Here is a 14353-nt window from a genome sequence, read left to right on the forward strand (position 1 = left end):
CATCACATATTTTTGGCTGGGGATTTAGCTCAGTGGTGTTGCCACCTGCCTTGTAATACAGTGTATCTCTAATTAATATGATAACTTTGTAGAGAAATAATTACAATAAGTGACATTCTAATTTCATCCTCTTTATATAAAGAATGTCAGCAGAACGATCACATTCCAAATAGAAAAATTAAGAACCAAAAGAAAATTCCATGTTTAATTAACAGTTCCATTAATGGTTATTAAACTACAAAAATCAAGCATACTGCAGTTCTCAGTTTTTTTACACACTCAGCATTTTCTTATTTTTGTAATTATCCTGCTCATGTTTACTGGCTATTTTTCCCCATTCCCAAAGATTCACAACTGCAATTATCATGTTCCCTACAGTGACCAATGTTTAGTAACTGTCGTGCTCATTTATTTTTTCATTCTTTCACTTTGTAAATATATATTAATCTCCCATTTTTATCAAGAAATTACAGTATACAGATTAGAGCTTCAGCTATGGCTTCAGGGTGTTTATCTTAAGAAAGGGAAGAGAGAAAGTGAAGGAGTAAATAAATAATTTCAGATAATGTAGTTCCAGCATGTTTTAAATAATTCCCCTAGGTATAAAATAATAGGATAGAGTGACCACACCTGGGTCTATGTACTGTGGCAAAAAGAACACTTTTGGAAAAGGAAAGGGGCCTGAGAGATGAAGGGAGGAGAGAGATGTTCAGAGGGGAAGGGGATTGGCTAAGGCCATGCCCTGAACCAACTAAGAAGAAAATGAGAGCTTAAAAAATTGATGCACCAACACATTATTTAAATAGGATTTAAGAAAAATTGTTAAAGTATATGAACTGAAGGGCAGGAGGTTCTTTGACTGGATAAATAAAAACCTTACATAATACACCCATGAGAGCTCTCAAAGGGCTGAATATGCAATTCTTTAACCACATCCCCACAGTTTGAGCAGTCTTAAAAGTCTTTCAAGAGACTTACTGTAGATTTCTTTTAAATGGTAAACATAAGGTTTCATTTACTTATAATTTCCCAGACGCACATCTATTGAGAAAAGCAATGTTCATCAGTGTAGTAATATATCCTTTTTATTTGAAAATATTTAAAAGTGTTGTAATGTGCCAAACGGAAAAGCAAAATTTGGTTCAAAGGAAGCAGACCATTACCGCACCATCCGTAAGTGTTTTCTCTCTCTGCTTATTATTCTCTCAGTGGTAATAAAACAGAAATCATATAACCAAACTCGAATGCTAATACACTTCAAAGTAAATTGAACAGCAAACAAATAGCATCTCTCAAAGCCATCTCAAACACTCATCAGAAAACTGTTAGAAGGGCAAAGAGTCCATAAAGTAAGGCACAAGGATAGGCAATGAGAAGCTGCTGTCCTTCCATGTCCAAGGCTGAAATGAAGATCTTGGAAGCGGAGAGACTGCACCAGCCGATGAAGATCAACACTGTCAGGGTCCCCAGGGTGCCCCTGCAGCAAACACAAAGGAGATGGTTCCCTTACATTCTGAGAAAACAGGATGTCTGAGTCAGAGTTGCCTCTGAAGTGTCTTTGGTGTAAAATGAAATGTTCAGATGTAAAACGAGGGCACTCATACATGAACTAAAAAGGCCTTGACCAGTTAGAAAATTTTGAGTCATTTTCACCAGAAAGGCAAGCATTTGATATTTCAGTACAACTAGAATTAGTCGAAACATGACATTAACCAGTCACTCTCATTTTATATAATATTCAAATCTCAACTCCTGAAATTATCTTGTGTAGTGCATTTAGAGTCTTCTCTTTTGGCCACAGATTTTCTTTTGTCTACTGTCTTCATAAATTGACCCATAGCAGGAGAAGAGAGGTAAGCAGAGTTATGTTCTATCAGAGTGACTAGTTCTCCCTCCTTCCTCCATTGACACCACAGATTTTGTATGAGAGCAAAACTCAGGTAGTGAATACAAGGAATAGGGGAGAACAGATCACCTGCATGGCCTTCCAATGCATCCCTTAATGATCACTGCATATGCTAATGTGTATACTTCAAAATTTTCTAATCCATCCATTCTGGAATGGGCTTTTCTCAAATGGGTATCATCAAAAAATTAAATGAGGAAACAATCTATTCTTTAAAAACAAATAAACATACTGCCGGAGATTTAGCTCAGTGGTTCTGCCTCTTGCTTTGGAAGCGCAAGGACCTGAGTTCAATGTCAAGTACAAAAACAAACAAACAAACAAAGCAGTTAAATCTCACAATTGGAGAATAAAAAGGGAGGCATGGATGGTAAAAATAAATTTCTTTCCTTATGTGTAAAATAAAATCCATTGATAATTTTTAAAAAAACACAAGACATAAGAGATTGGAGAGACCTCAGGAGTTATTCATTGTTCAGCTTTAAAGCAAGGAAATGATTTGATAAACTTAAGTGAGGACCTCTTAACTCCTAGCATAGTGCTCTTTCTACCAACAAACTACACAGCCTCATTTGATCCTAGTTTGACTGTAAAGTTGAAACTAGCCATGACTGAGGTTCGATGCACCACTTCTAGTGTTGAAGACCCCTGCCTTTCTGTCAGATAGCAGTTGGCAGAGACATTCACTATATTTTTTATTATACCATATATGTTGATTTTCTCAGGTGTTTTGTGACAGTGATGAAATACATTGTCCTTTATAGCTTTAGAATGAAAATCTAATGAAGGGCTGAGGATTTAGATCAGTGGTTACACTGCCTGCCTTGCAAGTGCAAGGTACTCCCTCAAAAAATAGTACTTTTGGGCTGGGGATTTGGCTCAGTGGTTTCTGCACCTGCCTTTCAAGCACAAGGTCCCAAGTTCAATCCCCAGTACCAAAAATAAATAAATAAATAAAAATTTAAAAATCTAATGAAAAAGTCCAAACTTCTGGTGATTTCTCAGACCCAAGATTTTTAGTTTTTACTTTCTCCGCATGTGCTGAAGTCATTTATGATGTTCCAAATCTCAAATTTACTGAAAATGCTTAAAATTTAGAATATTAAATGGTAGATCATAATATTATTCTTTTGCAAAATCAATCAACATACTAGAAAATACAGAACCAAACTGTATGCTAACATATCAGATTTTTGTGTTGAACACCCTGGTGAAGCAAACAGCTCTCTGAAGAATGTAACATGTGAAATGTGGACATATCCATGGATAAGACTCAACACATGCAATTCCTGTTATATTTACAGATTCAAGGTTTCCAGTCCCTGTCAAATTCTTCCTTCATGTGTGTTTTATTAGTGCATATTGTTTATTCTGATTAGTGGGTGTCATTCTGGCAGATCTTTATTAAATATGGACTCACAGTTAACGTAAGAGTGGTTTGATATGGTCTCAATTTTAAAGGAATACTCTTGAGACCATAACAAAACAAAAGCTGCACCTCTAAGTCATCTTCAATAAAGTTATAAAAAATCACTTGTGATGAAAATAAATGCATTTTTAAAGATTTAATCTATGTATTGATAATTTTTTTGTATACTATTCTACCCAATGTAGGATTGTAACCTAAGAATTATATTACCTAAGGATAAAATGTAAATCAAGTTTCTTTTGGACATAGAAGAATGAGTACTGGAAGAAAATATTTATTTCCAAGTGGGTTGAGAACATGGCAGGTGACAATGATCAATGTAATCACTCGTCTCCCTAAGTAAAGTGGTAGTGAGAGGCATACACCCTGGAGAGTGCGCTGCAGAAATATCTATCTACTGTACCTTTATTTAATTTTGAACTTCAACTATCAATAGCCTAAGTGAAAGAAGAAGTAATTTTTAAAATGCATTGAATGAACATGTATGCTACAAAATTCTCTAGAATTAATCTACTCAGCAAGTTTCCTGGGAATTCTACACTGCAAGGAGCGAGCTAAGACAGAACAGTTGTTTCCGGCCTAGAAGGCAGAGCGCCTGCAGCCGAAGCAATGTGTCAACATCCTGCAGGATTTACTCTTCCAAAAATCAAATCAGTGCATTTTCTGTAGTTGTTACATTGCCCACGACAATAGTTCACACCGAAGAACGTGACACCATAAAAGTGCCAGTTTTAAACATCACTTGTCTTAGTTTATTTTTTAAATCATGGAAATAGGAATAGCACCCAAGCCAAAACTGACCTACATTTCTGAATCCGTGTGTAGCCTTTAATAGACATAGTTTCCCGATTCTTTTGCCAAAACACTGAGAAAGAGTAAAGGTGCCTTTTGTCTTGGTCTGGCAAGCTGCGGTAATGCCTGTGCATGTGAGGTCAGTCAGTGCTCACAGCTACTTACTGCAATGAGCAGAAGACGGCACAGCTGGACAGGATGACCATGGGGAGCAGGCAGTAGCCCAGCACACTGGCCACACAGCCATACGACACTCCTGCGGAGCTCATCAAGTTCAGTAAGGCATGAATCCCAAGGCAGCCTATGGCACTCATGCCATACACGCAACCAAACTGAACTTTTCCTGCCTGAAAGAAGGCAAAGAAAACAATTGGAAAGCTCAGAAAACATGGAGTGGAAATCAGGATGACAACAAACTAGAGATCATTTCAGAATCAATTTAATACTATTTCCTTTTGGTAAAAATACCTCCTGTAATATGAACTTCAGCCTTGAAAACATTCTGACTACACCACCTAGGGCAGGGCAAGCATAATATATTGCCCTGGATATGCTTTTTATTTTAAGGTTTGCAAGGCAAAAAGAGATTATTTTTCCTCCCCATGTTTGTTGAATAACTGAATGATTCAATAAAGGAATAAAAATTTAAGTTAGTCCTGAAGATTTACAAGTCATAGCACTGATACTGCCATTTTAAAAAAGTTTCAAGTTCTGACAAAGTTTGAAACAGAAAATAAATGTTTCATTTTATTAAGGTCAAATATTTAGAGAGTCTATATGGCCCATGCATATTGTTTTTCCTGAAAACAACTATAACACTACCAGAAAAGTTAAACTGCAGAGTAGTTTAAACCACTTGCTACCTTGACGTGGGGCTGAAAATGATTTGGGAGCTCCTGTGGTTTGGATAAAATCCCCTTAGTGGCATATGTTTTAATGATTTGATTGCCAGCCTGTGACTGTTGGGAGGTGGTAGAACTTTCAAGAGGTGGGGTTCTTTCAAGAGGGGGAGAAATTTGGGTAGGTCATGAAAGTCAGGCCCTGAAAGGGAATATGGGGACCCTGGCCACTTCCTATCTCTCTCTTGCTTCCAGACTGCCATGAGGTGAGCAGCTCTACCCATCATGTGATTCCTCCATTTATACACTGTTTCTCCACAACCCCAAGGGCAACAGTGCTGATGGACCATGGACTAAAACCTCTGAAAATGTGAGCGAAAATAAACCTTGTCTCTTGCTGAGATGAATATCGCAGATATTTTCCCACAGTCACAAGACTCTAACAAAGGAAGGAAAGAAGAAATAAAATTAAATTTATGTTGACTGCTTCAAGTTGTTTATTTTGATTTGCTTCTTATAACCCAAAGAAAGGTCACTAGCATTGTACCTATGTCAACAAAAGTCACAAAAATGATGAGTATGTGATTATGAATCTTCCATTTGCAGACATAATTAACAGAATTGGATATTAGTTCTAGATTTAATTTTGCTTTCACTAGTATGATGCCTGGTGCCCAAGAAATTATAGATTCCAGTGTAGAGTTAACCTAATGTCCAATGGATTCTGAGTTAAATTACATTTCAATAAATATCCAGTTGGAGTTTTAGGATTGTTATTGGTCTATATGTATCAGAATCAACTCTGAAATTATAATATGTATTGGAAAATGAAAGTGATAATATTTGTATACAACATTCATAAAATACATATTTTTACATATCCCCCTTAATTTCACAACTAAAAGCAACTTGATTCACTCAAATAAACTTCTTGTCTTGAAGAAAACAAAGAAATTGAAGGCATAGAAACATGAAGTCAAAAAGTTCAACATAACATTTGGTGGTAGTTAAGATTTTTTAATCTATATTTCTTGGTATTTAAAACAGAAGAGAATATTTAACTAACTCCAGCTAACATTACACATTCAAGATAATTTTTTTTATTTGTACTGGGGATCAATCTCAGGACTTTGGGGCTGGGGATTTAGCTCAGTGGTTCCACTGCCTGCCTAAAAGAAAGATGAATTTATATGTTAAATTGATTGTTTCTGACTATTTGATTAATTGGCTTGGCAGTTTAATCCAAGATTATCAAATTACTGTGAAAAGACCTAAGAAAGGAAGTTAGAGACTAAATTAACACACTAATTGATAGTGTTTGATTTACAGAATGTTTTCATTTGCTGTAGCACAGAGACAGAATAAGATGTTATCAGTAAAATGTTATTGTTACCGTTCTACTATTCTACTAGACAGATACGACGTGATTGTGGTTTGCAGCACCATACAGAAACTACAGCGCTATCTATATTTTGATGGTATTTCAAAAGATCGACAAACAGAAAGTGAAAGTTTATTTAGTTGAAAATATAATTTAGACTACTTTTGAAAATTGTAGCCATATTCGTAAAAATGGTTTTTATGGGAACGGTGTGGCTGGAAGAGGGAGAAGTGAAACACTATTTTAAGGGCTTTTCCTAGAATCTTAATTTCTCATACTACTTCTCCTGCCACGTTTATCATTTTTATTTATTTCTTCTCTAATTACAAAGCTCTCTTCAGAACTGGCCCTGCCAGGGACAAGTTTAAAATCTAATGTCGGTTGCTGCACGTTACCAGAAGCAGGCTGGCTCCCAGGGCTACACTGAAAAGGAAGGGCCCAGTGAGGTCCGTTTCGTTCATAATGCTGCCATCTGCTGGCTTCATTGGGTTTAACACCGTCAAGGTTTTTTGCCATATGTGATCAAAATTGATTCCAAGTTCTGCAAAATGAAAGAAAGAATATAAATATAGGAAAAATAAAAACCAAATTACATTCTTTAATAAAAGATCAAATTATCTTATTATTTAGCATTTAAACCTGATGGATTATATCCTCATAATCTAAATTTTTCTATAATTTATATAAAAGCCTTTAAATGCACATTAACAATTATTATTCTATTTGTCATGAATTATTATTATATCTTTTCCTAAAACTTTTTAAATTTAAAGAAAAACTTTATAGCTTTTACCAAACAATGAGTTGTAAAAACTATTTTAATGAAAAATTTCCATCAAGGAAAATGTTTTAGGTATAAACTTAAAATCTAGTTAAAATTGAGAAAAATACATTCCACAGTTTTAAAATAATATTGTAGGTAACAGACCACAAATCTTTTATTGCCCCCCTAGATAGTTCTTCCTCCCATATTTTCAATTGCTAACACTTCTGAAATCTCGTCATATCAACTATGGAATAATTATTCAGTTAGCCATGCTATGTACTCTTCAGTCTAAGTATGGGACTTTCATTCCACTCTACCTAAGGAGAAGAATAATTTTGTGCTTTATATATGAGCTTCACAAAGGAGGAGAGGGCTCTTTCTGCAAGAAAAAGGTAATCATGATGACATACACATTTTTATAGTCAATGTATTATGAGATTGGGCCAATGTACCCAAAGATTAAATTTTAGAGATGAGTCATTCTTTCCCACTACGCTGAGTAGTGGTGTTAGAATAAAATATCCAAGATCAGTAGAATCAGTATCAATGAGCACAGATTCATTTAGAAGTATCTAATATTTTTTTCCTCCAGTGCCTACTTGCCAAGGAATTCTGATTGTCCCGCACAGACTCTTCTCCTTTTCTTCTTTATTATTATTTTTATAAGAATAAACCTAGCCAGTTGACATTCACCCAACATAGGGATAAACTTTGATCACATCAGTTTATTTTCTCATTGTTCCTATAAAGATAAACTAAGAAAGGGACTGGGGATTTAGCTCAGTGGTACCATGCCTGCTTCACAAGTGCAAGGTCCTGTGTTTATTTCCCAGTACCAGGGGGGAAAAAGGAAAGATAAATCAAGATGTATCCTGGGGGAAGGAAAAGCACTCAGTTAAAAAGCATATACCTTAACTGCAGTCAAATATTGGCTTCTTTCCATCGATTTAAATTTTCAATAAAAGTGAAGTAATATCTAGGAAGAAATGAAGCTAAACTACAATAAATACTACAAATGAATTTGAACAAAAACAATTTTCATTTACTGAATGTTTGGTATTGGGCCCCACAAGACTTAGATGCATCAATCTACAGCACAATAAAGTTAGTCCTGCTATTTTATTCTTATTTTATGTATCAGATGGCTGACATTTTCAGAGAGTAAGTAACTTTTCCAAAGTCATGGAATTAATGACAGAAAATATGGGTTCCCCCCATCGGACAGTCAGACTGCAGAGGATATTCTTTAACCATAGAGTAGGAATTGGGTCAGTGCGCATCTAATCTCATAACAGTTATTGTTTCTCAGTTAAGCCCAGTTCTCCCTTGTGCAGTATTATCTTCCCAAACTCATTTGTGTATGGCATTCAGCCTTCGAAGGATTTGGCAATACTTTTTGGTGAGATACTGGGTATAACTCAGCTGTTCCAATGTTGTGTTTTGCTTTGCTTTGCTTTGCTTTTTTTTTTTTTTCTTTAGTTGTTTTGGTGCTAGGGATTGAATCTAGAGCCTAACATGTGCTACATCCCACTAAGCTGCACCCCTAGGTCTCTACATATTTTTTTACATAGAGGCATGTACCACTTAAATATCTCACAAAGCTGATATTCTGCACATATCATACAAGACGGGCTTTTAATCATCTCCATAGCCATGGAGGGGCCTTGATTTAAAATTTAGAAATTTTTAAAGTCAGCTAGACCCTGGTCTGAACTAGGACAGGGAGTGTATTTGTCCACTTGGATCACGCCTCGCTTTATGTTTGCCACCCCAGCCTTGAAAAGAAATAATGTGAGCAGTTAGTTTAATAGTGAGTAATTCATGTACATTGCAATTTTCATGCTTCCTTTTTATTTCCACAGTGCATGCGCATATAAATATGTATTTTAATGACTGTACACCTTGGAGAATATAAGCAGTTCACCAAGCTTAGATTAGAGATGAGATTAGAATCCTAACATGATTTGTAAAATAGCAAAGACTTAAAATTTGAGAAATGTTGTACTTTAAATTAATTTCACCTAAGGCACATCTTTTTCAAATTTTATTCATTTATGCTAACTACATTTTCAGTATTTAACACAATAAAGTGCCCTTTAATTCAAAATACCATTTTCTTCTGAAAAAGCTTAACTATTTCTGAAGAAATGCAGAGGAATGTTTGTGCAATACCATTAATCATTTATACCATTTGTTTGCAAGCATGATTAATACCTGTATACCTTTCAATACTGAATCACAAAAGTGAATGAACACAGGCTTGACTAAGTATTTTTGGAAGAAAGTATACTTTATATTTTTAATATTTTTGTTTCATACTGAAATATATCTCTGTAATATGTTTTCTAATTCATTATAATGTAAGTAGGAGAAATTTTAAGTATAATTCTAGGTACCCTAATAAAATACTTTAGCATATAAAATTAAATCAAATAAAATGAAACTACAGTGAAATCTAAACGCAAAAGAAATATGTATTGTTTTGCTGCCTTCTAGTGGTAGCAAGATATATAGACATGTGCTATAAAAATGAGTTGATGTGGTATTGAGGTTATACTTTTAAGTGAAATAAATAAGTCACGTGTAAATATCGAATAGTTTCTGTGGTGTGAAAACCTATAATTGTAAATAAGATCCTAATGGTATAATTGACAATGTGTAATAGGAAGAAAAGGGCTAAAGGTGTAGGGGAAGTGGGAAGGGTAGGGGAAAGGAAATAAGGGAAAAGAAAAAAAAAACGCGAGAAAATAAAAAAATAGAAATAAAGTTTTTGTTCAAAAATGAGTTGAGATTTTTATTTTCTATACATTTTATTTATTTTCTATACAATTGTGGCATTGGCCTTTCATATGCAATTATCAGGCTAACCTACAGATGCAAAATTCCAAATACTCAATATTAACAGTTATTTTGTAGTCTATCAGATTTGAATTCATTATTATTGAAGATAGATTTGTTAACATATTGATTGTAGATTGTACACTATCAAATAACAAAAATTACCATTCCTACATAAAAACCAGATGAATATGTTAAATTACAAATTACTTTATAAATGAACATAAGTTCATAATAGCATATTTTTTTGAATGGGATGGTCATTATTATAGCTTCATCATTTTATAAGCCATTTTTGTATGAACTCAATAAAAACTAGCAAATGTCATCTATCACTTGCCCTACAAATCTTGAGTATGGCTTCTTCATATTTGGACAGATGGGGCTGTGGGCTTTCACAGATCCTTCACACTGGCTCAGAACATGACATATTTCATAAACTCAAAATCCAAAATTATATTCAGTGTTTGTTTTTCTATAAATTTTGGGGAGGGATAATTACAAAGTAAAGATCTAGAAACTAATTCTGAAATGTATGAAACAGGAGGGGGATCTACTATGGCTCCAATTCACTTTGAAAAAACAGTAGAAGATGGACGACAGTGTCGTGTAGCCGGTGCTGGGGGCAGCCGTGTAATCTCAGTGGCATGGGAGCCTGTGACAAGAGGACCGCGAGTTTGAATCCAGCCTGGCCAACTTAATGAGATCCTGTCTCAAAAAGTTAATTAATTGACTAACTAGTTAGTTAATTCACTGAAAGGGCTGGAGATGCAGTCAGTGTGAAGATCCTGAATGCAACCCTCTGTATTGTCACATATAACAATACAGATACTGTTTTTCTTTTTTTTTTTGGTACCGGGGATTGAACTCGGGCCCTTGTGCTGCGAGGCAGGCCACCGAACTGCTGAGCTAAATCCCTGGCCCCAGATTCTTTAGATAACCAGAAAACATCATTGTCCACAAAGGCTTAAAGGAAAAAAAAAACAATCACGGAAGAAAAATAAAAGTAAATCCTTATTTCACATAAGAAGCTAAAAGTAAACTGTCAAGTCAAAAGTCTATATGCAAAATATAATTTTAAAACTTGTAAATCTACAAAGGGGCATAAACATTATTTGGAGCCAGACAATTAGATTGTAAATAAAAATGTAATTGGAAAGAAAAGTTTCTCAAAAACTTCTAGATTTTAAAGTATATTAAATTGTGCTGCTATAAACATGAGTGTGCATGTATCCCTGTAATATGATGTTTCAGAAATACTTAAACATATATGTTAATTTGTTTCACTTATAGTTTGTCTTAGTTCACTGAAAACAAAGTTTGTGTTATCTTTTTTTGTAATAATCTTTTTGGTTTATGTCTTGTACTGAGTACTTTGAGGATAATAATGCACAGTATATTAACTTGTTATCCTTATTATTTGATTGTGAAAATTTTTGTCATTTTTAATAAAAGAAAAGAAATATATTAAAATTTCTATACGCCTCTAAGAAAATTAGATAGCAAAACAAGCTAGAAAAAAAGTTTAAAATACACATTCCAGACAATAGCTAATACCTTTAATATATAAATGTCATTTAAAATAGAAGGAAAACTTTTTAAATTTCTTTAGGAAATTTACTAAAAACATGAAAATGAAAATGTGAGGAAGTAAAAATAATAAGGTTATGGAAAAAAAATCCCAACTTTTTCTAGTAATTAAGAAATACAGTACAATAATATCATTTTCCTCTTTTCCTATCAAAACATAGTCTAATGTGATGGTATATTGGAAAATCCACTTTTGATTCTGGTTTGACACAAACACCTTTGATTTAGTTGTCCAACTGCTCCAGATATGACCCAAGGATGAACTCTGTAGAAGTCAAAGGTGATTTTAGTATGTTGTTCATCAAATCATTACTTATAAGGAAAAACTTTTAAGGTGTGGGTAAATTATAGTACTTGTATGTGGAATATTATGAAACCATTTTAAATCAAGTTTTCAAATAATATATTATAACTTGGAAGAATTCATGCATTATAAAAAGTTCATACATTAAAATGCTTATTAATATAATCGAAAAGAACACAAAATTTCTATCCATAGTATAACCCAACCTTCATGTTTAAATACTCAAATATAAATACATTAATTGAAAAATAGTAATTTTAAAGTATTTGTGAGAAAAATCTACCTATACATAAAGGAAGACTACTCAGCTATAAAGAAAGATAAATTCAAGACATTTATAGGAAAGTAGACACACCTGGAAAACATAAAGTGAAATAAATTAGACATGCAAGCTTAAGTACCAAGCTTAAACACTCTCATTTGAGTAATGCAAAATACAAATAAAGAGCAAAAGCAAAGACTGATAAAAGGTAACAGGGAGATAGATCTTTTGCAAATGTAAAGAGGTCCGAGAGACAAAAGGGCAAAAGGGACATAAAAACTTGTAAGATGTGTCATGTACAGGTATCAAATACTCAAAAGGAATGTAAATATATGTGCAACCATGAAGTAAAAATAACAACAACAGCCATGAACATGGTGAAAGGGGTCCTGGAGACAGAGGGAGAGGAAGAGGTATAAAAATAATCAAGATACATTTTATATATACATATATATATATATGTGTGTGTGTGTGTGTGTACCTACTTTCCAAGATGAATGTAAATGTCATGCACAGAAAACATGTATGAATAAAATAAAATTTAAAAATAAAGTTCTTGTACACCTATATCTATATATCTCTGTCTATCTGTAAAACATTCATTGAGAAATAAGAAAAAAGCCTGGAAGGGCATACATAAAATTTTTAATAGTAGTCATAACTTAAAGACAAGATTTAAAATAATTTTATATTTGTCAAAGTATATACTGAATACAATTTGACAAGGGACGGTTGAAGCAAAGATGGTGATGTCAAGAAAAGCATTGACTAAGAACAGCTCATAACTTGCAGGTGAGTATTAATTGCAGCGTGAAAAATATGAGCTGCTTAAACACAATGGGCCCTAAAATGTAATTGGTTTCTAATGAACCAGATATATCTTATATTTTCAATGCTTTTCTGAGTGTCTTAGTTATCTCACTAATGTAAGAGCCTTACTGAACTAGAGCAACTCCATGTTGACCAGCAAATGACCCAGAGACTGTTGTTCCCCCTCCCCTTATAGGATAAGCAATGATGAATTGTGAATTACTAGGTAACTGCTTGGGAGTAGCTGGGAAACTAGATAGAATCTGTAACAAACATAGAGACCCAAAGTAAATCACTCCACTCCTTGTTTGCCCGTAACTGAATGTTCTGAACAACACAATCTATAAAACAATGGATAATCAATCTGCTGATCATTAGTACGTAACAGTAGAGTACATGATTGATGACCACTTGACTTTGTCCCCTTCTTCTAAGTTTCAAGTGTAAACTCCCCCCATAGCCCTATATAAAAAATAGCCTCTGATTCTGAGCTAGTTGCCTCTCTGAGCTACTTAGCTCTGGGAGTGCTGTCTGGCCAGACTAATAAAGGTAATAGCCTGGTGTTTCCCTTCCTGGGTGACTCTCGCTGTCCGACAAGCTCTTGGAGCCTCCCCAAGCTTTAGGGCTCAGCATCGTGAAGGCCTTTTGGCTGTTCACACTCTACAGAGTAAAAGTGAGACTTTAAGTCGTACACTATTTTATAGTTTCTAGGCAAAAAAAGAATATATTAATTCTAGGTGGCTGGTTGTATTCATAAGAGGCAAACAACAGTATCTAGGTGTGGACTACTGAAAAATTTAATTTATTCTTTTCCACTTATCTACATATGAAGGACTTGCACATATAAAGGACTTGCGCATATAAAGGACTTGGTGCAGTTTGGCAATGCTTGGCTCCCAAGTTAAAATCTACTTGATTTTTAGTAGTTAGGCAGTATCTTTCTAAACTTATGTTGACATTCTTTTAAAAGCAAAACAAGCAGATAAAATATGGTGTGTTTTTTTTAAACAGCAGTTATTAAAACATTGTTGAAATCCCCTATAGAGTTTAAACTCCAAAAGTTCTAGGTTTCCTTCCAGACAGAATGTTATTTAAAAGAACCATGTTCTTCTCCACCCATCCACCCCCGCTGAAGTGAGGACTCATGTCATTCAGAGAAGAAAAATCCTGGCTCATCTCCATATCAACAACAACAAATATTAATTTGAGAAACTATCTCCTTTGCTCCCAGCAAGGAGAGCAGAAAATAAAATATGTTCTTATAAAGTGTCTCATTATCTGGGGTGGGAAGGATAGTTGCCTTAATTTAACCAATGTGTGAAAAGATGTATTTATTATTGTCTGTATATGGCCAAGGAGTCCAAATTTAAGAAACACTGAAGAAACATCTAATAACTGCAACATAGCACATATCTATGTCTAAGTTTCTCCATGTA

At 34.3% G+C, this 14353-nt stretch overlaps 1 protein-coding gene across 4 annotated transcripts in view; it reads right to left on the minus strand.

Moving 5' to 3' along the window:
• Positions 1 to 1034: 1034 nt before the first annotated feature.
• The window catches only part of Yipf7 (Yip1 domain family member 7), a 39690-nt gene continuing 26371 nt past the window's right edge, over positions 1035 to 14353 (minus strand). For all 4 annotated transcript variants that reach the window (XM_033758812.1, XM_033758811.1, XM_033758815.1 and 1 more), the window contains 3 exons: positions 6743 to 6888; positions 4293 to 4474; positions 1035 to 1477 (listed from right to left, as the gene is read on the minus strand). In XM_033758812.1, the coding sequence (XP_033614703.1) occupies positions 1315 to 1477; positions 4293 to 4474; positions 6743 to 6888 (491 nt within the window). In that variant the 3' untranslated portion in view covers positions 1035 to 1314. The remainder of the gene's footprint in view (positions 1478 to 4292; positions 4475 to 6742; positions 6889 to 14353) is intronic.

This window comes from Fukomys damarensis, unplaced genomic scaffold (genome assembly GCF_012274545.1).
Source record: "Fukomys damarensis isolate Sample0158 unplaced genomic scaffold, DMR_v1.0_HiC HiC_scaffold_35, whole genome shotgun sequence".
NCBI lineage: Eukaryota > Metazoa > Chordata > Mammalia > Rodentia > Bathyergidae > Fukomys > Fukomys damarensis.